Consider the following 22,304-nt stretch of genomic DNA (forward strand, 5'->3'; position numbering starts at 1 on the left):
AAAGTAATACTATTTTATTACCTAACTAATTATCACGCGTAAACCATATTAAGAAAACATTAATGTATGCATCTAGAGATCTTGTATCTCAATGTTATCTAATTACAAATTAAAACTCAAAAATTAGGTCCGATTCAATATATCTCACTAATATGATTATTATTGTATTTTCTATAACTTATTAATTAGCCTTTCCTTGATTGGTTTCATGTCATTTTCTTGATATCTTACTTTCTATCATGCTTAGCCTAACTTATTGAGAAAAAGTTGTTCCCAAAATTCCCTTTCCAAACTTGACAACTAGTCACCCAATAAAGACTCAAAAGAAAATATACTTAATATATATTCTATGGTTAATTAATTACAAAAGCTAATGCCAAGAAGGTCAATAATGAACAACATAAAATGTTCTCATTGTAACCAAAGTTCAAAGTTTCTCCCAACTTTCTGATTCAGCTAGCACAATTAAGGGGGACAATGGAGGTGGAAATACACTTAAACCCTAAAGTTATAAGAGTTAGTTGCTTCTTGCCAACTCTGAGGCAGTGATGAATTTAGGTTGGCAATGTGCTAGCTCTAATTGAGTGGGTCTGGTTGTTTGATCTCTAGCTACCATATACAATGAACCAACATGATTATTAATTATATGTTGGTTAACCTTTGGCTTTCATAGGACAAGTACTTGGTCCTTCAACATACAACATTGTCCTGCCATATCAACACACCAAAGTGCATGCGTGCATGTTGTTTGGTAGACATGCATTGCCTCACTCCAACTTCAGACCAGAGTAGAGGACTCAAATCTAATTAACCCTAGACAGCTAGCTAGCCCTAACATGATTTATTTCATATGACTAGTTGGTCAACATTTTTGTCTGGCTAGGAAGGTGCATGGCCAGCTTCTCATGTACTCATCATGCATGCTTTGTGGTTAATGAATCACGTCAACAAAGCAAGCTATATGTCACTCTACATACAACCAGCACATTGTTTGTGAGACTTCATATCAATCAAAGTATGTTAGATCCTATATATATATATATATATATATGTATTTGTGAGTTGAGTTGCATGCACGCATGCATGCATGCATGCATGCTATTTAATTTCTTGACTTACGTGTGTCTGGTGTGTAAAGTGTTTGGAAAGTCCCATGTGGCATTTATTAATATATTTCTAAATTAGAATGATATGCTAATTTAGTCATTGCCAACAAAGACTCTTCATTACTTTTCTTTTGTTAAAATAGAAAAGAAACAATAGTTGCAGATCCCTGTACTAGTGTAGCCTGAGTCTATATTAAGCACATGATCTAATAATTAAGAAATTGTTATTATTTTTTAACATTACATTAATTGATTTCTAGGAAGGTTCATGACCATTAATATTTAATATAGACTAGCTTCCACTTAATTTATAACAAACTAAATATTTGCCAATTATTGATGGCAAACTACTACATATATTAAAGAAGTACTAACCTCATGACTTCTTGGGCAATTATTGGTGCAAATGCATCTTCAAAGGTGCAACGTATACACAAATTACACCATAAGATCTTGTTAGGATATTTATTCAAACCATATATAATTAACAACATATCTTTGAGGCACTTGAAAGCAAGATTTAGAAGGAATTTATCATTATAATTATATAAGTTCAAAGTTGAATCTTCTCACAGAGATCAGACAGAGAGAGATATGAACCACAAGTCTGGTCTTTCCACCAACTTTGTAGCATTTGTTTTCTAGTTCTTTTTTCTTCTTTTTAGTGACAGAACATTCTCCAAAGTCCTAACCTACCCACCTGAGTAGTGAAAGCAATAGAGAAGCACAGCCTTTCCATGTTTGGGCTTTTCCTAGACTTCTTAGCTTTACAGTAGCTCCTTCCCATAAAGCCGATTTGTCCCGTCCCTTACCATCAAGGGCACCCTCTACAAACATCAAACAAACACCCTTCATGTCTTCCACAGTAGAATGAAAAGATTGAGAAAGATATATAAGTTAGAGCAGTACATAACTACGTGAAAGTGCTGCATGCCTGCATGTGTTTCCTCTGCAACCCTAGAGCTAGGGATAGAGATCACAAAGTTAGGGGACAAATGGCTCAATGAGAGGGTTGTTTAGGGGAGGGGCCCCCCCCTTTGTGGGAGGAGAGCTCTAATGAAAAAATGAAGCCTTGTAGAACATGCATGGTGGTACTTCATATTTTCTATGAATTAAACTGCATGCAAATAAAACCATGTACGCATGCATTCACCACCTTTTGAGAAACAGATATAACTTCTTCTTATTTGGACAATAAATTCAAAGGTCTCTGAAACTCTCAGTTCTTGCTCCTGTCTCCTTGACCAAATGTTTTTTTTAAAGTTTCTAGATAACCTTTCTACCATACATACATACACACACATATATATATATATATATATATCTACTTATATCTTTATGAATTAATGTTTTCAATGTTCAATTCACATATGTATATATATATCAGTAATATATAATTTATGTTGTTAAAACAATCAAGAAATACAAGAAGAACTAAACAGTGCTCTAGAATTACATGCATTAATATTAATAATCACATTTATCATTATCAACTTCTTTATGTCCACATCTGGTTGCAAGGACAAAAACATAAAGTCTTAATGAGAGAGAAAGGTTGAATTGATTCAAGATGAAGTTATTTCAAATGAATAGTTATTTATTTAGTTTCTAAAAAACCATGACCATTTTATCACATTGATTAATTAATGTTTCTATAGTTATTCAGCCGTGGAAGTTTGGAGAACTATACAGTACTGTTTGATAAGTGATATAACACAACAAAAGGAATCAAATGTCTTGAAAATTTTTTAAGCAAGAGAATCTCAAGTTTTCTTCTTCCATGTGAGTTTAATTAGTCAAATGTAGATGAATTTTGGAAACTTTGTTCTAGATCATTACAAGTCCTTTGTATCATGCATGTTACTATTTGTATCACAGTCTTCTTTATTTAACCAGAAAAAACCATCATTTTCTAATAATAAGTAAACTTTAATTAATTAGCAGATCAATTACATACATATAACAAAGAGTTTTTAACAGATACAATGAGAGATCTAAAACTTCCATTTTTGTATCATTAATTTCTAGAATAAATCTCAAACTATTATAATTGACTTTCTTCACATAGATACAAATACTCATGCAAAAATCTAGAACCATAAGAGTCTCATTAGAAAATTAATTAATTACTTCTCTTAAATATTGTTTTTAAAAAATATTTCATGCAAAAATTCCAGAACCATAAATTTATTTCTTCTTTTAGAGTATTTTGTAATTAAATTTATTTATCTAATAATTTTTTCCAAGAGAAAAAAAAAATCAAAAGATTTAGTAGAAGTCTATGTAGTGAAAAAGCAACTTATTAATCACCATTCATTAGTACGATGAGAAACGGATTGAGGAATCCGTTTCCCACGTTTCCTTCCCCAAATCAACAGACATAAACGGAGTTAAACTACGTTGTCGTTGGTGGGCCGTTACGTGAAACACGTGCACCAGGCCACCAAAGAAGCTCGTGGCACGTGCCAAGAAGGTGCCAAGCTGGCACTAGATGCTGCCTTGCCTTCCACGTGGATGTGGGCCCCCTCCTTCTCTTCCCGCCCCCTCCACCGGGTCCCACCACCTACTCCTTCTCCTCCCTATAAACACCCCACCTCTTCTCCCTCTATTTCGCCACCCATTTTCCAAACAGAGCTCTTCTCTTCTCTTCTTTTTCACTCTGTAGAATCTCGCCGGAGATGACGAAGCAGAATGTGGTGGCGCCGGAGGCGGTGGCAATACCATACCCACCACTCAGAGTAGCCTCCTCCACGGCGGCGCCAGGAGGTGGAGGGGCAGCAGGCTACCCCATCCCAAGAAAACTACTAACAAAGTTGGAGCTTGGTGGAGCTACCAATGGCTGGGTTGAGTCCATGTTAGCCTCATCGCCAACGCATGCCAAGGCTTCCGCCGCCGCCGCCGTTGCCGCGGCGGCGCTTGACGGCAACACTAGCTCTTGGACTGTGAGTTGCTCTCAAACTCAAAGATGAGATTTTTATTGTTTTTTTGGGTCTCTGTTTTTTAATTGTGAGTTTGGAGCAGGTGAAGCATCCTTTCTGCACTTGAGTTGTTTGATGAGATTACGAAGATGTCTAAAGGGAAAAGAATAGTGATGTTCTTGGACTATGATGGGACTCTTTCTCCCATTGTTGATGATCCTGACCTTGCTTTCATGTCTGATGCTGTTAGTGTTCTTTAACTCAAGCTTATTTATAATCAGCTTGTAATTCTTTCTTTGTTTTTGGATCATCATTGTGCTAAAGTTTGCATCTTTTTTAATCACTTTGTTTTTCTTAGATGAGAACTGCAGTGAGGAACGTTGCCAGATGCTTTCCGACAGCTATCGTTACTGGTCGGCGTCTAGATAAGGTACATTTAGATGTTCTTGTTTATTACTCCTCTTTTGCATTTCAATCCATGATTTTGTTTGATGTTTAACCTCTTTGGGATTATACATGCATATAGGTGTATGAGTTTGTTAGATTGGCTGAACTTTACTATGCTGGTAGTCATGGAATGGACATCAAAGGACCAGTGAAAGGACCACGCCATGCAAAAACCAAGGTATATATATAAACATATGTACATATATATATATATATATATGAGAGAGAGAGAGAGAGAGAGAGAGAGAGAGACAGTAGAGATGAGTTGTAACTTGTGTTTCTTTAATTAATGAGCTTGATGTTCATTGTCTTTGTGGATGTAGACCAAAGCTGTTCTCTTTCAACCAGCAAGTGAGTTCCTTCCTATGATAGACGAGGTAATTAATAACATACTTTTAAAAAGATAATTACTTTGAGCTTTAATTATATAATTAACTTCTCTTGAATCAAAGATTGAAGCTTTCTTACTGTTTGTAGGTTTATAAAGCATTGTTGGTGAAAACCAGGTCAATTCCAGGGGTTAAAGTGGAGAATAACAAGTTCTGTGCATCAGTTCATTTCCGATGTGTTGATGAGAAGGTAATAATTAATTAAGAAAGAGATAAATTAATTAATTAATTTCTATATAGCTTTTGCCTAATTAAAAATAAATAAATAAATAAACTTTTTCCCTTTTGCCAACTTTAGAGATGGAGTGCATTGGCTGAGCAAGTGAGATCAGTGCTCAAAGAGTATCCCAAGTTAAGGTTAACACAAGGAAGAAAGGTGTTAGAGATACGTCCCACCATTAAATGGGACAAAGGCAAGGCCTTGGAGTTCTTATTAGAGTCTTTAGGTAATAATTAATTAATTAATTAATTAACAAAACTTGTTAATTAAAATCTCTTGTATATATATATATATATATATATATATATGAACTCACACTAATGTTATATATATATATAGGATTTGCCGACAATGAAGAAGTGTTTCCGGTTTATATAGGTGATGATCGCACCGACGAAGATGCTTTCAAGGCATGAGTAATAAACATTTCAATTGTTTACCATCATGTTCACATATATATATATATATATAGAGACAATTAACAAGATGGTTAATGTTACAGGTGTTGAGAGATAGAGGACAAGGGTTTGGTATCCTTGTCTCCAAATATCCAAAGGAGACAAACGCTTCATATTCACTCCAAGAGCCATCTGAGGTAAAGTGTTTGCCAACAATGTCTTTCAAAATGAGTTGGGATATTAAATGTTAAGGTCCACTTCCATTATAGTAGTCATAGAGCTAGGACCACAAAGTTGATGTCTAAAATACCAAACCTTAACTTTCTTCTCTTCTATATTGTTTCTTATAGGTCATGAACTTCTTGCATCGCCTTGTAGAATGGAAAAGAAGCTCTCTCAAGCATCATTCAAGGGTATAATTAACTTAAGGAAAAAGTAGAGAAGATGAAGGTGAAACCACCCCAACCATTCCACCATGAAAGCTATGGATGCATGATATATATTAATATATTTCATATATATATATATATATATATGGTTATGTATTCTCTCCAACAAACATTGGAGAACTACTTTTGTACTTTACCCCCTCTTTTTAGGGGGTTCTCTTGTGGGAAAGCATACCAAAACAGGCTTCCTTGCCACCACACAAGAAGTTTTCAACTCTTGTAATTATTTTCTATGTATAATCCAAAAGAATATAGAATTTTCAACCCTTGGTTTCCAATTCATGCAATGGTATATGCTCAACTTGTTGCTATAATCATGAGAATATGGTTCTCATGAATGTTGTTTAATTATAAGTTCAGTGAATTGAATCACATGTTGGATTGGAAGCATATAATAACTATATGTAAATATATATATATATATATCTAAGAGCCTCATCAAAATGAGACAAAGTTATATGAATCTCTTAATAGTCTATTGTGCATGCGCTACCGATCTCCAGTTTTGTTATGTTATCATTTGCATTATATATAATAGTTATTTTTTTATTCAACAAATTAAAGTCTATATTCTACTACCACTAAATCTGAATAATAGAGATATATGAGCTCTGTTATTCTAAAGAACTTGAGGTTTAATTTTGATGAATTATGTTTATGTTGAGCATAAATGAACTTAAAGATTCAATTGAGTTAATTAATTTCAACAAGTTAATCATTTAGAGGTTTAGTGGGAAACGCTTCCACCCAAGTTATAAATGATTGGTAAAAAACTCTTTTTCCAATTGTTCTTGTCATGCTTTAGATAGAAAAATCATTTTCTTAGAATATTTAGAGATTTGTGTGTTAAAAAGATGAGCTTTTCCAACAGCCAATGGCATCACACACACACACACACACACACACACACACACACACACACACACACATATATATATATATATCAAAAGAGATATTCATTTCTTTCTGAGTTCTTAGCCTTAATCTTTTAGGATTAGGGTAATCATAAAGACTATTAATTAACTAAGTGTTAAAAAAAATAAAGGAACTTAATGGAGATCTTGATTTGCTAAACAAGTATGTAGCTTCAATCATAGTACTTGAGGCTTCCTATTTGGAAACACCCACCCACTGTCCTTACTTTGCATTGAATACAATAATACCATCGATCTCTATCCAGTTTTACATTCATTTATGAATCAAAAAATGATGATGATCATAAGACAGAAGAAGATTATAGAAAACTGAAGAGAAAGCTAATTAATTAATAAAGGAAAAGAGATAAAATATCATGAGTCACTATCCAAGTTCATGTTGAAGACTTGACTGCAAACAGTTAAAGACACAAGATTCAAAGGCCTAAAGAATCAAGTGTCACACATCCACATTATGTGAGAGTTGAGTTCTCACTGCTCCCCCATATCCCCACAAACCTATACTTTTGAGTAGACTGAAAAACTAGAATATAATAGTGAGAGTTTGGCTTAGATTTATGGTGCCATTATCCATGAGATCCCAACTCAATGTACAAGCAAGATACTTACAAATAGAATAAGATTTGCAACCATTATAGGGTGCAGCAGAAAATTAGTAATGTAATCCTTGCTCTCAGACCAAGGAGCATAGGCAAACTCATTGGTCACATGACTCTAACTATAAGTTATATGTTGTATAGATATATATGAATATATATATATATATATGTATGATATTTCACTGGTTACCTTGGAGATCAGTTATTAGAGCCACACACATGGCACACATGAAAAGAAGAAGGTGGAATCTCAGCATTTTCAAGGCTTATAGGCATGGCATGAATGGGGAGAGCACCCACTAATGTTTAAAAGAATGCTTCCATTGGTTGAGTTGGAGTTGGATTCCACTTTGTGAAACTTGAGAGAAATGTGGAAAGATGGTGTCCACTGTGTTCAACTCATCATTGGTGCCCTTCTTTTGCACTAAACTATGTCCTCATTATTGATACTTTCTTCTCCACAAAAGAATATTTAAAAAAGATATTGTGAATTTCATGCATTTGAAATATATATATCAAGAAGTTGGCTAGAACCAAATGGAGAACTACTGCATGTTTTCAAGATTCCTTAATGGATGGTTGGGTGCATGGTTGTTATCTCATGATGACCATCTTGTACATGTTGAGCATGAGTGTAAAGATGCTAGTGTGAGCTTGATGATGAAGTTAAGTTGATGGTGGAGTGGATAACAGTCTAACAGAGAGCACATGAATCAACAGTGATGGCAACTATGTAATGTAGGAGAAGGCAATGGGATCTAGATTTGAAGCCCTGAAACAACACATGGCACAACAGTGTTATACTATATATTGACATAGAAAGGATTTGGATTTGACATCTTTATTACTTCAAAGTACAAAAAGACAACATGTACCATGTTTTTCTTGATGTTTTCTTTTAATAAAAATAATTAATCATCTTTTATAAACTATATATACATATATATTTTAAATATCACACTCTCATGGTGTGGATAATTAGTGAATATATATATATATATAATAAAACAACAGTGGGGTGGCATTATCAATGGTTAATTAATTAAAGAACAAGAAGATATATTTGTCAATGTCTCTATTTGAATTATGTTGCATTAATTATTCATATTATTATTTTAAAAAAGAAGTTGAAATTACACCTAATTAAAGAAATGTTTTTGTCATAATCTTAGGTTGTTGTAAGTACTCAATCAAAGAATATGTTGTCCACAACACTAAAAATTTTTTTTTATTTTGAGTGATTTATTAAAGAAATGCTTTTGCCATATATATATATATATATAAAAAAATGCAATATGATGTGGGCTAATGCACAGTGTAATAATGGTCTTCCATGTTTATCAGGAATCATAACTCCATAATGGTAAATATCTCTTTTTCTTTACAATTTAGGAGGAATCGAAAATACAATTGCCCACAAGAAATTGAGTTAACAATAAATGAACAATACTCCATAATTTTAAATTTTAAATTAAATATTTAATATTACTCTTGTTGATGATGTCATCAACGACTACAAAAATACTTGAGGATCATAAATATAATAAAAAATTAGTGAAAAAAATCAATGCAAGTTGCAACTAAAAGTGATTATAAATAGGAATTTATAAAATACCACGATTATTAAAATTAATTTTTTTTATAACATTTGCTTCCAACCCCTAATTAACTCCAATCTGCCCTAATGACCATCCTAGCAAATATTAGTATCACCCTATTGGGTAGTCTAGGGTGAGTGGATATTGTTTTGGCAAATATCAGCCAAAACTTCATGGGCTGAATACCCTTCCCAAATTTGGTAGCTTTCCAAAGCCCAATAACAACAAGAATGGGCTTTAAAGTAACAGCCCAATAGTCCTTATCGGGTCGGGTAAAAAAATCTAAAATCCAAGACCCGCTTCCTGCTTCTCCTCTTATCTTCAAAACTCAACCATCCAAAATACATCAAGATTCGTGCTCATATCGTCCTTCTCAAAACTCAATAGAACCAAACCCCCGATGAACTCCCGCGCCGTCCCGCCACCATGCGCCACCACTCCGCCGTCTCCGCCGCCGAGCAAGCTCTCGTCCTCCTCAAGCACAACCGCCCCCTCGCCGCCGACTTCCAGCCGGCTTCCGCCGTCCATCTCCTCCGCCACCTCCTCTCCTCCCCTTCCCTCCCCCGCCGTCGATCCCTCTCCCTCTCTTTCCTCCGCGCTTCCAAACCCTTCCCTTTCTTCTCCCCTCCATCTCCTCCCCTTCTCCTCCTTCTCCTCCTCCACCTCCTCTCCTCCCTCCGCCTCTACTCCCCGGCCCTCTCCCTTGCCCGATCCCTCCTCCACCTCCACCCTCTCCCCAATCTCCTCCCTTCTCTCCTCTCACTTCCTTCTCCTCCCTCCCTCTCCCCTCTTCTCAACCTCCTCATCAAATCCTACTCCTCTCTCGGTCTGCACCCTCAAGCCATCTCCATCCTCGATTTTGCCGAATCTCATGGCTTCTCCCTCTCCATCCTCGCCTACAACTCCGTCCTGGACTCCATATTCCGCGCCTCGCCACCACGCAGTGATGCAGCTCACCAATTCCATGACCGGATGGCGAGATCAGGCGTATGCTTCAACGCTTACTCTTACAACATCTTGATTCGAGGTTTCTGCGCTTGGGGTGACCTCCCTCGCGGCTTCTCCTTCTTCCATGAGATGGTGCAGGCGGGGTGTTCGCCGAATTGCGTCACTTACAACACTTTGGTTGATGCTTGTTGCAAGTCTGGGAGGACTGATAAGGGCCTCCGATTGGTGCAGGAGATGCTGGAAAATCAAGTAATGCCCAATGTTGTTACTTATAATGCTGTCATTAATGGTTTGTGCAGGGAGAAGAGGGTGACGGAGGTTGATAAGGTTGTGGAGGAGATGGTGAGACTAGGATTGGCTCCGGATGAAGTCACTTATAATACTATCATGAATGGTTATTGCAAAGAAGGAGATGTGCATAGGGCGCTTGTTGCGCATGCAGAGATGACTCGCAGAGGGCTGAAGCCGAATGTTGTCACATATACTTTATTGATCGATGCAATGTGTAAAGCAGGGAACTTGAAGAAGGCAATGGAGTTTGTTGAGCAAATGCGCGAGAGAGGGATTGGATTGAATGAGGTGACTTATACTGCACTAGTTGATGGTTTTTGCAAGAAAGGATTCTTGGATGATGCTGTTGTGGTTTTGAATGAGATGAAGATGAGTGGGATATTGCTGTCAGTTGTGTGTTATAATGCACTTGTTCATGGGTACTGTGAGCTGGGGAGAATGCTTGAAGCAGAGGGAATTGTTCGGGAGATGGAGGGGAATGGACTGAAGCCAGATATGGTGACCTTTGGCACGTTGTTGAATGGCTACTGTAAGAATGGGGATTTGGAAAGGGCATTTAAGTTGAATCAAGAGATGCTTGATAAGGGCACCTTGCCGGATGCCATTGCTTATTCTTCACTCATTAGGGGCCTTTGTGAGGCGAGGAGGCTCGATGATGCATTTGGTCTTTTTAAGCAAATGCTGAGCGTGAACGTATTACCTGATGAATTCACTTACACAACATTGATTGATGGTTGCTGCAAAGAAGGGGATGTGAAGAAGGCTTTTGCCCTTCATGATGAGATGATACGGAAAGGAATTCTTCCTGATGTTGTAACATACAGTGTGCTTATAAATGGCCTGAATAAAACTTCCAGAACAAAGGAAGCGAGAAGGCTGTTGTTTAAGTTGTACTATGAGGAGCCTGTTCCTGATAACATCATGTATGATGCACTGATGGATTGTTGCAATAAAGCTGATTCAAAAGGCACTGTATCATTGATTAAGAGTTTTTGCATGAAAGGGATGATTACTGAAGCTCAGAAAGTGTTTGACTCAATGACAGAGAAAGGTGGAAAACCTGTTGAGGCGGCTTATAATGTGATTATCCGTGGTCATTGTCGTGGTGGAAATGTGCATAAGGCTCTGGCTTTATACAAGGATATGTTAAAGCTAGGATTTGTTCCTAATGCAATAAGCATCATTTCTCTTATCAAAGGGCTTTCAGATGCAGAAATGCAGACAGACTTAAATGAAGTCATTCAAGAGTTGTTGAGAGGTTCTATGCTAACAGATGCTGAAACTTCAAAAGTTATTATTGAAGTAAACCACAGGGAAGGCAACATTGAAGCTGTGCTCGATGTACTTACTGAGATGGCAAATGATGGGCTCCTTCCAAATGGTTCTGTTAACATATAATCTTGGGGATTCACTTGTTCAAAGTGCTGGTGAGAACCATATTTTGTAGAGCAAGTTATGCGCAATTAACTTTTTGTTGCCAATTGACTGATCTTTTCACCAGGTTTTGACAAGCAGCTTAAGGGTTGACAAACCAGGAATCAGGTCTTCATCCAAGTTTGTTGAAGATTCTCCTAGGTATGGAAAATACTCATTTATAATATTTATGTTTCCAGCCGCATATGATAGGATAATAGTCTTTGCGCGTAAGGCTGTTTTGCATCAAACCTATTATTAAGTAATTTGCAATCTAAACATAACTCAACTTCCATTCCGCGGCATCATAGTTATTTTGAAAGTAGGGAATTTACATTTCGGATTTCTGATGTCAAAAAAGTTATTAAAGGTGATTGTAGCCTTTTTTTGAAAAACTACTGCTAGTAAGTGACCAAAAAGAGTTTAAAATGCAATTTAAGCCCAGGCTTATATGTACATCTGAATGTTTATATGATGAAAATTTCATTAGATTAGATTCTTAGACAAGTCATCTGAGTCTGAGAGCAATTACCACCATGAGCATAAAGACTATCACAGTGAACATACTCCTTAATTTGATATTGTGCTCAATTGACAAACTAATCATGTACTGAACCTTTGGTTTTGGAGTTTTGGCATAACATGGAGTGAGAATTGATCAGGACATTTGCCAGGATATTTGATGGTGGGCAAATGCTGACAAAACATTTGCAATTTTGCTGAAATAGTAGTAGTAGCAACAGCAGTAGCATAAGTAACAATGTTTCTGTAAAAGTTATAGTAGTTTTGGAAGATTTTCTGCTTTTATATTTAGTGCTGCATTGTTTCTGTAAAATTTAATAATAACTCATGATATTTTGCTTCAGTTATCAACATTTTACTTAGATTTTGATCTAGATTTCAGGATTAGTGGACAAACAATTGGAATGACAAAGCCTGGCTTAGTGCTGCTGGGTGTAAAGCAATTCATCTTGGTAAGCATCAACAAATTGGTTTTAATGACATGAATCCCATTACCTTTTCCAAATTTCACTGAGATAATAAACTCATCCATTCCAGTTTGTACTTTGCAGTGGTGATGTGGATGAGAAACTTGTATTGGAACATTGAAATGGCCAGGCATCCTTTCCCCTTGAATTAGATATTAGATCTGTCTAATGTTGTGGCTCTGGTGAGAGCAGCAAAAAATGCAATGCAATGTTGGTTTGCATTGGAGGCTGCATGCGGTCCAGCGCAGCCCTGCAGGTCCCTAACAATAAGCTACATACTTTCCCCTGATTTCCAACATGTAACTTCTCCTCCATGACCATTTCATTTCCCATTCCTACAATGCCCTTACTTCTTCCCTAGACTCTTCTCTGTCTTATCTTTTTTAAGCCAAGGGTAGCCTCCTCTGTTGCATGGTAAGCAATAAGCATGCTCCCTCACTTCCTGATTGTCACACAAAACTTCATTGCATGGAATCATCCCCCTTCTAGAGGCACAGGCATGGAGTATTTCTCCATTAAATGGAGGAGGCCACACCAAGCTTGTTTGCATGGCTACTTACATGCTTGCAAGATCATCAATGGATGCACTCCAAGGACTCACTTGCTCTCCGTCTTACTCTCAGAGCCTTGTCATTCTCCCAACCTCCCTTTCTCTATGGCCCTTCCCTCCCTTCCTTTTTGCACTGACAAAGAAGCCAACAAGCTCCATGACATCTTAATGTTAATCTAGTTGGAAAAGAAGGTGCATATACATTACGGGTGCGTTTGGATCACGGAATGGGAATGGGGAATGAGTATGGGGGGAAAGGAAGTAGGGTGAATGAAAAGGAGAGAATAAAAAACCAATGTTTGGTTTGAAGGAATGTGTATTGGGAATGGAGAAAAGTATGAGAGAGAAATTGTGTAAATTACTTATATGCCTTTTAATTAATTAATGGATGCAATATAAGATAATGAATTAATAAGTAACTATAGATAATTATCGTATAAGTAAAAAATAAATTAAATAATTATCGTATAATAATTATTAATTCGTTATAATTTATATAATTGAATTAGAAATAATTTTAAATAATAATTATTATTAATTTAAATTAAACAATTAACTTTAAAAATTATTGTATAAGATAATGAATTAATAAGTAACTAAAGATAATTATTGTATAAGTAAAAGATAAATTAAACAATTATCGTATAATAATTATTAATTTGTTATAATTTGTATAATTAAATTAGAACTAATTTTAAATAATAATAATTATTAATTTAATTTAAACAATTAACTTTACAATTATTGTATAAGATAATGAATTAATAAGTACATATAGATAATTATCGTATATGTATAATTAAAATAAGAATAATGGTTACTTTGTTATAATTTATATAATTGAATTGTAAATAAATCATTGCAACTTCACTAAAATGCAAAAGTGTAAGAAAAACTCTGGAAACAACTAGGTAACAAAGAGGACTCGAGAAACTCTTGAAAGATCAAAGCAAATTTGCAAGAAATTTCAGATACCCTACTGAAAAATACATAGATAGTACATTTTCCTTATGAGGAATAACCTACTGAAAACTCGCACTTCTTCTGATACCCATTTATCAATGGCGACTCTATGATGCCTTCTAGCTTACATGGAAGGCCACCTACAGTTATACACATGTAGAAAATTCCAATGATGATAAACATGATATGTTGCCCAAAAATGGGTAACAACAAAACATCTGTCTTACATAACAACATAATAAGGAAACAACAACAACAAAGTTTAATGGGTGCAATCCATACTATCAAACAAAAAATCTGTCTTAGATAAAAACATGATAAAGAAACAACAATACCCATAACAACAACAAAGTTTCATGGGAGCAACCCATAATATCCAACCAAAAACCTGTCTTAGATAAGAACATGGGACATAATACCCATAACATGAAGCACATCAAATAACATCACATGGGTGGGTGATTTGGCATTCTTCCTATGAGTAGGTGATAAAAACGGAGCTTTCTCTCGTTAGGTAACTCCCAAAACATGTTTAGTTGTTCCTCATCTTTTCTAAGAATTTGCATTACCATTAAAGCTTCATCCTCAGTAAGGCCATGGATATTGAAAATGACATCATTCAGTAATTTTTTTCGTTCATCAACTTCTTTCCGAGCTGCCACCATATACGCTTTGGCCTCAGAATCACGAACATCACATTCAGCTAATGTCTTGAACCCCGGTCTCACAAGATCCACGAAATGGTGAAACTTTGCAGAAATTGCAGCGATATTCTGTTCATTCGCACAATTTTTCCTTTTTCTTCTAATGGAACTTGAGGCACAATTATCATACAAATTAGGTGGTGGAGAATCAATGTGGTCATCCATGGGCATAAAAGAATCATCACTTGATAATGGAACAAAATTTGCATTATCATCCATGTGCGCATAGGAATCATGCATAAACTATTCTGCATCATCTCCAAGGTCACCCTTTGCATTTCCCTGAGCTCTATCCTTTGCAAAGACTGGGGCGAGATCGTTGAAGAATGGAAAAGATTTTCCATATAGTCTAGCAGCTTCTTTGTGAGTCTTGATACATAGCAAAATAAATAAATTAATTAATTAAACATTAATTAGAGTGGTACGGATTAAAAGGACTTCGTGTACGAAACAAAACATAATTTAATGTACCTTAACATATTCATCATACGCGCTTTTCTCGCACTCGATGGTTCTTGGCTTTAATTATGTAAATAAAGATGAGCATTGAAAGTGCATGGCCTATTGCCAATGGCCACAACACATGTATGATTGGTTCCAATCAACATTGCCCATGGTTTCATTGCTTTAAAACCATTTGAAACACAAACCTTATCAAGTTACTCTTCTTAATTCTGACTCAGCTAATTATTGTAGTTTTACAAGTAATTAAGTCACATATGGTAGACTTGATGTATTCTCAACACATACAATATAATTTTGTATTTTGTATTCTAATCAGATTCACTATCATCATCTCATAATATAATAGCAATATTTACTAAATTAAACAAAACTTAGTAAATATATGGAAAGAATCAATGATTCCAAGTTTATATATATATATATATATATATTAATATGTACACATAGGATGTGAGGTGTACAGTGACAGGGAAGATAAATAATCCTTATGCAAACTGATGTGTACTCCAATGAAATATAAACTATTCATGGCATGAATGGGCATGCATTAGTATTAAGTGATCATTGAAATAAAGGAAAAAAATATCTACAGAGAAACAAAGTCCACAATGCAAATGGGTCAAATTTTAACCTTTTGCTTAACAAATGCTATCTACCTAGGCAATAAAGAATTCGATCACGGAAATAAACTATAATTCATAAGTGTTCACAAATATTTTGATATTAAAAAAAAAAGCATGAAGGTTTAGAGAAAAGTTTAAATTTTTCACACCTCGAACGATAGAATTGTGACCAAATTCATAAAACTTCATCAACAAAATAGCTCAAGGGACAACTGAAAACTCCAAAAGCATCAAAGCACTCAGCATCATCTGATTTGAATTTATCAGATGATGGGCTATTATCAGAATTGTTCACATGATTTAGATGGAATGAAAAAATTATTAACTGATGAAATAAATTTGTTTTATTAGATGTCAGGTTTCTAGAATTCTTACCTAATTACAACCGAACGGATCTATCACAAACAAGATAATACAACTAATTATCAACAAAAATCTAATCTATATCTCTAATTTAAACACTAGACAGATAAACAAATATTGAAAAAATTGTTCATCTAAGATCTTGAGAAATGAAAATCCTACCTAATTACCACGCAAAGGAAGATCACCGACGGCCCTTGTACATTCCAAGAAGAAGAGATGAGAGACACCCTTGTACTTTCCGAGAAGATGAGATGAGAGACACGACGACAAGCTTTCCCTGGAGAGATAGTGACGAAAGGGTTGGAAGAGACCACCGGTGGGCGGTGGCTGTCGTCCTGTCCTTGAAGCTCGGGGTCGGAGGAGAGGCAAAATGAGATCGCTGGTTGAGAAGAAGAAGAGAGCTAGGGCATTCGGGTGAAAAGAGAAAACCAAGTTTAAAGATGGGCAAAAGGGTAAATTTACCCCACATGAATCAGACTACCCCCAAATTTGGCATCAATGGGACTCCTCTACTGTTGGACTTACCAATTCTTGGCCCATTCCATTGCACCCAACCAAACATGTGATAACAGTTGTGTAAGGAGTCTTATTACCAATCCTTGGGAGTCAATGATCCATCCAAACGCACCCATACTTGATCTCCGTTTTCTTTGGTTATGACTGTTATATATATATATACACAGAACCAACGACCAAGTGGTCTATTGGTAGCTGGATCCTTAATAGAATTTTTCGCAAGTGGTGAGTTCGAATTTTAGGTGAGGGTACATTTCAGAGTAACGTGAGTAGGCAGTGTGCGCTGGTCCTCCAGTGCCTATGTGTGTATGGGGTCCTGCTCCCATTTCTATCCGTCGAGCGTCATGTACATCTCTCGTCTGCTTTTTAACGGTTATATATATATATATATATATATATATATACAGATTTTGGGTGTAACACAACAATGGTGGAGAATGGATTGAGTGTGACAAGGATAGGAGAACAACAGGGTTGGAAAGGATGTTAGAAAGGGTTGCAAGGACATCAGCAGTGGTGAAGCTGGTCACTGAAGCTCTACATGCATCTTCACCTAGTGTTTCAGAGAGAAGGAACAATAGCGATGGAGGCTTATGGTTGACTAAGTTGACCTCTCCCTCTCTCTTTCTCTCTTTAGTCATTGGTTATTTAGGACTAGGGAGTTTCTAGCTAGTTGGTGTCTCATGAGGAAGTTGTTTTCTAGTTTAATTTCTCCTTTAATTTTTATTTTATTTTATTTTTAAATGTCTACCATTTGATTTTCGTATTGTTTTATATTTAATATTTGATATTTAATTAGACAACATAAGAACAAGCAGATGAGAGAGTAAAAACTCTAACCTCAATTTTGATTGTGTTTTTTTCGAGATTAGATATGTTAACGATAATTTTTTATTTTTTATTTTAGTTTTACCCTATTTGCATGATAAGCAATGATAAAAGAAATTGTGTTGTACTGGATGATAAATCCTTGTTTGTTATATGTGTTACCTGGTAACACAATAGAAATTTCAGAGGAGGATTAATTGAATATTAGTTTTTAATTTAGAGGTGTATGCATTCAATCTTTTATGAATGTTTAACTAATGAAATAAATTATTTTTGAAAAAAATCTTACAAATTTAATTTATATATAATAAATGGATGTGAAAAAGTAAATTGAGTATTTAATCTTGTGTCAAACAAAAATGGAAAATCATAAATGCTATCTTTAAATGATTTCTAGTGACAGAGGATTGAATTTAGAAGTAAACAAAATATAATGGTTAAATAATTTAAATTTTTAAAAGTTAACAAAATTAAGTGAAAAGAGGTATTGTTCAGGTTAATAAATTTTTAGATGATTGATAAATCATTCGTGTATCACAATACTTAAAAGATATAATACCCGAGCGGGTTTTTCTACTTCTATTTTTCTGTCTCTACTTGTAAATGCGACTTTCATTAATTACTCTACTTTTAAAAAAATAACCTAATTTAGATCCATCTACTTTTTAATTTTTTTTTCTATCTACATTTCATCTATTTTTTTAAAAAAATACTGACTACATGCTTTTTAGTAGTAGAAAAATGACTAAAGTAGAATTATTTTTTTTAAAAAATAGATGAATTATTTTCAGTAAAGATTTTCGAAGTAGAAGCGATAAAAAGTCAAAGCATAAATAAAAAGTAGAGGGGCCAATTCAGATATTATACATATTTAAAAAAAACTCGGAAAGGAGTAGATGAGACGTTGAGAAGGAATTTTAAACTTGTTTAAGGGTTAACATGTAATTTTTCCTTCCCTAAAATTTCGAAATTACCCTTCTGAAAACCTCATCGATCTCCATTCTCCATTGGAGCTCGTCGAGCTCGAAGCTCTCCCCGAGTGTCGACGATGAGCTTAGGGCTGCTGCAAGGGTACTCATCAGCCGAGGAAGAAGACGATGATCGCCTTTCCTCTTCTTCGATCGAAGACGAGGGTGACGATGATGGCTTATTTGGGAGTTCTCGCTCTAAGAGGGACGGGAGGACCTCCTACTCTGCCCCCGCTCAGGCCGGGACGAACTCTATCCTCCCCTCCGCGCTCGATGCATTTGCTGAGGTATTTCTCGTTTTCCCTTGATTTCTGGGTTGATGCTCTTGGTTTGATACGTTCTTTTGGTTTGCGGTGCTGTTCGAGAAGGTCACAGGGCCGCCGGGGTTCTTGAACAATTGCGTTGGCGCCGTTGAGGAGAACGAGGTGGATCGGAGTGAGAGAAGTCGCCCGAGGGAGAAGAAAGGACCCTCTGTTGGTTAGTGTTCATCATAACTCAAATTTGTTTATGTATATAAATTTGGATTTTGTTGGTTTTATTTAGAGATTTTCATGCTATATTTTTCTAGTTTCTTGTTTTTTTCTGATGGAAATTGAGTGTTGGGCATTGGATTGTGGGTGATTGGGGGATAAGAATTTTTAGTGTGTTTGTGCACATCAGGTGTTTGATGCTTGGATTCTACCTATTTATGTTTTATGAAGTACTAGTTCTGGTTGCTAAAATTCTTAACACTAGATATTTATAATTTTTTTTATGTAGCTGTTCTCGTGCTGATGGGCTTTGTGAGTGTATTGACTTTTTGTTCATGTCTTGGTTGGATGGAGCTAGTGATTGAGGAACTGATAAATGGTTGTAAATATAAGAGAGTAAATTGCAATTAAAGAACATCTAAAATTTCCTCCTTTTCATTTTTTTTTTCCTTTCTTATATTTGAATTTAATGCTTGTTGTAGCAAATTTTTGAAGTTAAAATGTACCAGTTTATGTAGGATTTAATGCCTAACCTAAATGAATTATTTTTTTTGTTAGTTAGTATTGATTGCTGAGGTATGAACATTCACCGACTTTTCCTTTCATGGAAAACCTTAAATGTGTTTTTTTTTACTTGGCTGGTGCATTTGCACCATTCCTAATGATATTGGTAACATAATATTTTTTTTCTTAGAATCTCCCACAATAGTGTATTTCATCAATTGTTTGCTTTGTTATTCTTTGATAACATAATAGCTTGTTCGTTTCTAGGATACTTACTGGTTCGCTGCCAATCGTATGATCTATTGCGAATTTAAGTTAGATGTGACGCTATACTTAAGATTATAAAATATCGGTAGAAAAATATTTTCCAGATAAAGTTTTGTTGCATAATGCTTTAACTGTTTAACATATGTTTTAATTTGTGTGAATAGATGACGTAGGGCACAACATGCCTTTTATCGATGAGCATTGCCATAAACTGTCATCTAGCTTCATGGATATTTATCTACCATTACCATTGGTGTTTCTCTTCCCTTCAAACAACAGTTCTCAACGCTCCACGAGCTCCCTTACTTTTTGTGGAAAATGTTATTACATACCTGAGTGTTAGACCCATGACCTATTGATGGTGTAAACCATGACTAATCTAAGGTAACAGTTCAAAATTATTTGGTATCTTTGTGTATGTGCTCCTCACTTCAGTATAAATTTGCTGCTAATATTTTTATTTTCCTAGAACTATGAGGCTGGCTACATTATCGGATCTAATCCACTTGTAAGTTATGATACTTGTGTCATAGTTTAAGCAATAACATGATTATACTGCTAATTTGTATAACATATTCGCTTTATTGGTTGAGTTAATGAGGAATTTCCATATAGTTTTTGAAGAGGTGAGGCCCACATTTGATTGGAAGCATGTGCATTGGATTAGAGAATTAGCATTAAATTATTCCGGTAACCCTTAGAGTTGCTTTCCCTTCTTTGTATAACTAACCCCCTATCCTCTTGCCACTTTATTTTAAGAATGGTTTGTGTGCTAAGTTTATGCTTTTCTGATAGCTTTCCTGTAGTTTGAAAAACCTTTGGCTAAATTTAATTAAAATTAGGACAGCTACTTAATTCTTTTGCTCTTCACATAATATATCTAAATATTTTGTCTATCAAAGACTTTGAATTGAAGGTTGTAAGGTAAACACGCAACTTCAGCTGCATTCTTCTCGTTTTCTGTCTATATTTAGTGGTTCATGGACTTTGTGTGAGATGTGTCCTCTTTGAATTTAATGCTAGTTCTTAGACCTCTGGGTCTGCTTTGATTTTCTTAGTACAATTTCAAGAGTTAAGTTCTATGCTAACTAAGACTGTTTCCAGGTGTTGTTTTGGAAGCTAAACCTCAGTTGGTCGGAATTCGTGACCATGTAAGGAGTGATGTTGAAGGTAGTGCTCCTCCCTCAGTCTCTAGCAAATCCGGGGAAGGGAAGCGAGTTGTTACTGCAACAAATCCTGAAGCGAAAGACGCTGCAGATTTGCTGAGGTTCTCTTCTTTGTTCATTGCAGTAAACCCAGAAAATACAAATCTTTAATACGAATGAATCAAAATTTACTCCTCACATGACTACTAATCAAATAAATTTTAAAGTGGTAAAACATACTCATGATTAGGCATTTTCTTGTTCAGGATGTGTTTGCAGTGTGGAATTCCGAAGACTTATTCTAATGCGAAAGGCATGGTGTGCCCGCAATGCAATGATCGGCCTCTGGATCAAATGAAAGAGTCCGAAAAGAAGAAGGGATCGACCATCAAAGATAAGGAGAAGAATAAGCGAATGAAAGGTCAATCGAGCCATGCCACTTGGAAGAGTGAAACCGAGATGCAGCTCCGGCAGCAGTTTGATTAACGCCAAATAATCAATTCTGTAGATTGTACCATCTTCAGTTTAGTGTTCTGCAGTTTCCCTTGGATTTTTATGCCAAATTTTGAAAGTATTAATTTGACAGTAATTGTACTTTGTATCATGCACTTATCGTCGAAACAATTTAAATCTACTTCTTTGTTCTTTATGTAAAGCTATTGATAACTACTAAAATTTGGGTGATTGTTCATCCTTCAGCTCTTAAATTTCACAAATTTATTTCTTTTGGACTTTCTGTGGTGAATTAGTGAAAATGTGTCACATATATATATATACATATATGACGATGATGATGATGATGATGACATCAAATGTGAAAATAATTATTTTCAAAGATTAAACAAAGTTATAGTTTGGCTTTTGACTGTTGATGAGTTTGATTAGGATCTTTATTAATTCATTAAAAAATTTAACTTAAAAAAATGAACTTATTGGAATGCATCACACCAAACTTCATATCCATCCTCTTATGCCATGCCTAACATTTCTAGCATTAAACCAACCCCTATCTTCATACCTAACCCACATATTGGTTGGTAAATAATCACACTAGTTCTAAAAGTAGCCAAACATATTTCCTTTTTCTAATTTTTTTTTTTTTACTTCAAAGAAGAAGCAAATTTTCAATTTATCTTTTTTTAAAAAAATTATTATTTTAAAACAAATAATTTAAAGAAGCTCATGAGAAGGTTCCTCTAATCCACCAAAAGGAACACTAGTGGGATGGAGGGCCA

General features: G+C 35.3%; 3 protein-coding genes across 3 annotated transcripts; all 3 read left to right on the forward strand.

Moving 5' to 3' along the window:
• Positions 1–3,732: 3,732 nt before the first annotated feature.
• LOC120283625 (probable trehalose-phosphate phosphatase 6) lies at positions 3,733–6,204 on the forward strand. Its single transcript, XM_039290334.1, is given in 11 exon segments — positions 3,733–4,048; positions 4,128–4,139; positions 4,141–4,269; positions 4,383–4,454; positions 4,551–4,649; positions 4,795–4,848; positions 4,949–5,050; positions 5,159–5,306; positions 5,420–5,490; positions 5,583–5,675; positions 5,829–6,204. Coding segments are annotated over 11 exon segments (1,113 nt in total). The 5' UTR covers positions 3,733–3,784; the 3' UTR covers positions 5,898–6,204.
• Positions 6,205–9,485: 3,281 nt separating this feature from the next.
• LOC120283300 (pentatricopeptide repeat-containing protein At5g39710) lies at positions 9,486–13,634 on the forward strand. The gene is made up of 4 exons (XM_039289943.1): positions 9,486–11,725; positions 11,800–11,873; positions 12,609–12,685; positions 12,785–13,634. The coding sequence occupies exon 1, from the start codon at positions 9,486–9,488 to the stop codon at positions 11,694–11,696; it is 2,211 nt and encodes a 736-aa protein (XP_039145877.1). The 3' UTR covers positions 11,697–11,725; positions 11,800–11,873; positions 12,609–12,685; positions 12,785–13,634.
• Positions 13,635–18,691: 5,057 nt separating this feature from the next.
• On the forward strand, positions 18,692–21,718 carry LOC120249822. Its single transcript, XM_039258491.1, has 4 exons — positions 18,692–18,970; positions 19,052–19,160; positions 21,029–21,191; positions 21,336–21,718. The coding sequence occupies exons 1-4, from the start codon at positions 18,764–18,766 to the stop codon at positions 21,553–21,555; spliced, it is 699 nt and encodes a 232-aa protein (XP_039114425.1). The 5' UTR covers positions 18,692–18,763; the 3' UTR covers positions 21,556–21,718.
• The last annotated feature ends 586 nt before the right edge of the window (positions 21,719–22,304 follow it).

This window comes from Dioscorea cayenensis, chromosome 19 (genome assembly GCF_009730915.1).
Source record: "Dioscorea cayenensis subsp. rotundata cultivar TDr96_F1 chromosome 19, TDr96_F1_v2_PseudoChromosome.rev07_lg8_w22 25.fasta, whole genome shotgun sequence".
Taxonomy (NCBI): Eukaryota; Viridiplantae; Streptophyta; class Magnoliopsida; order Dioscoreales; family Dioscoreaceae; genus Dioscorea; species Dioscorea cayenensis.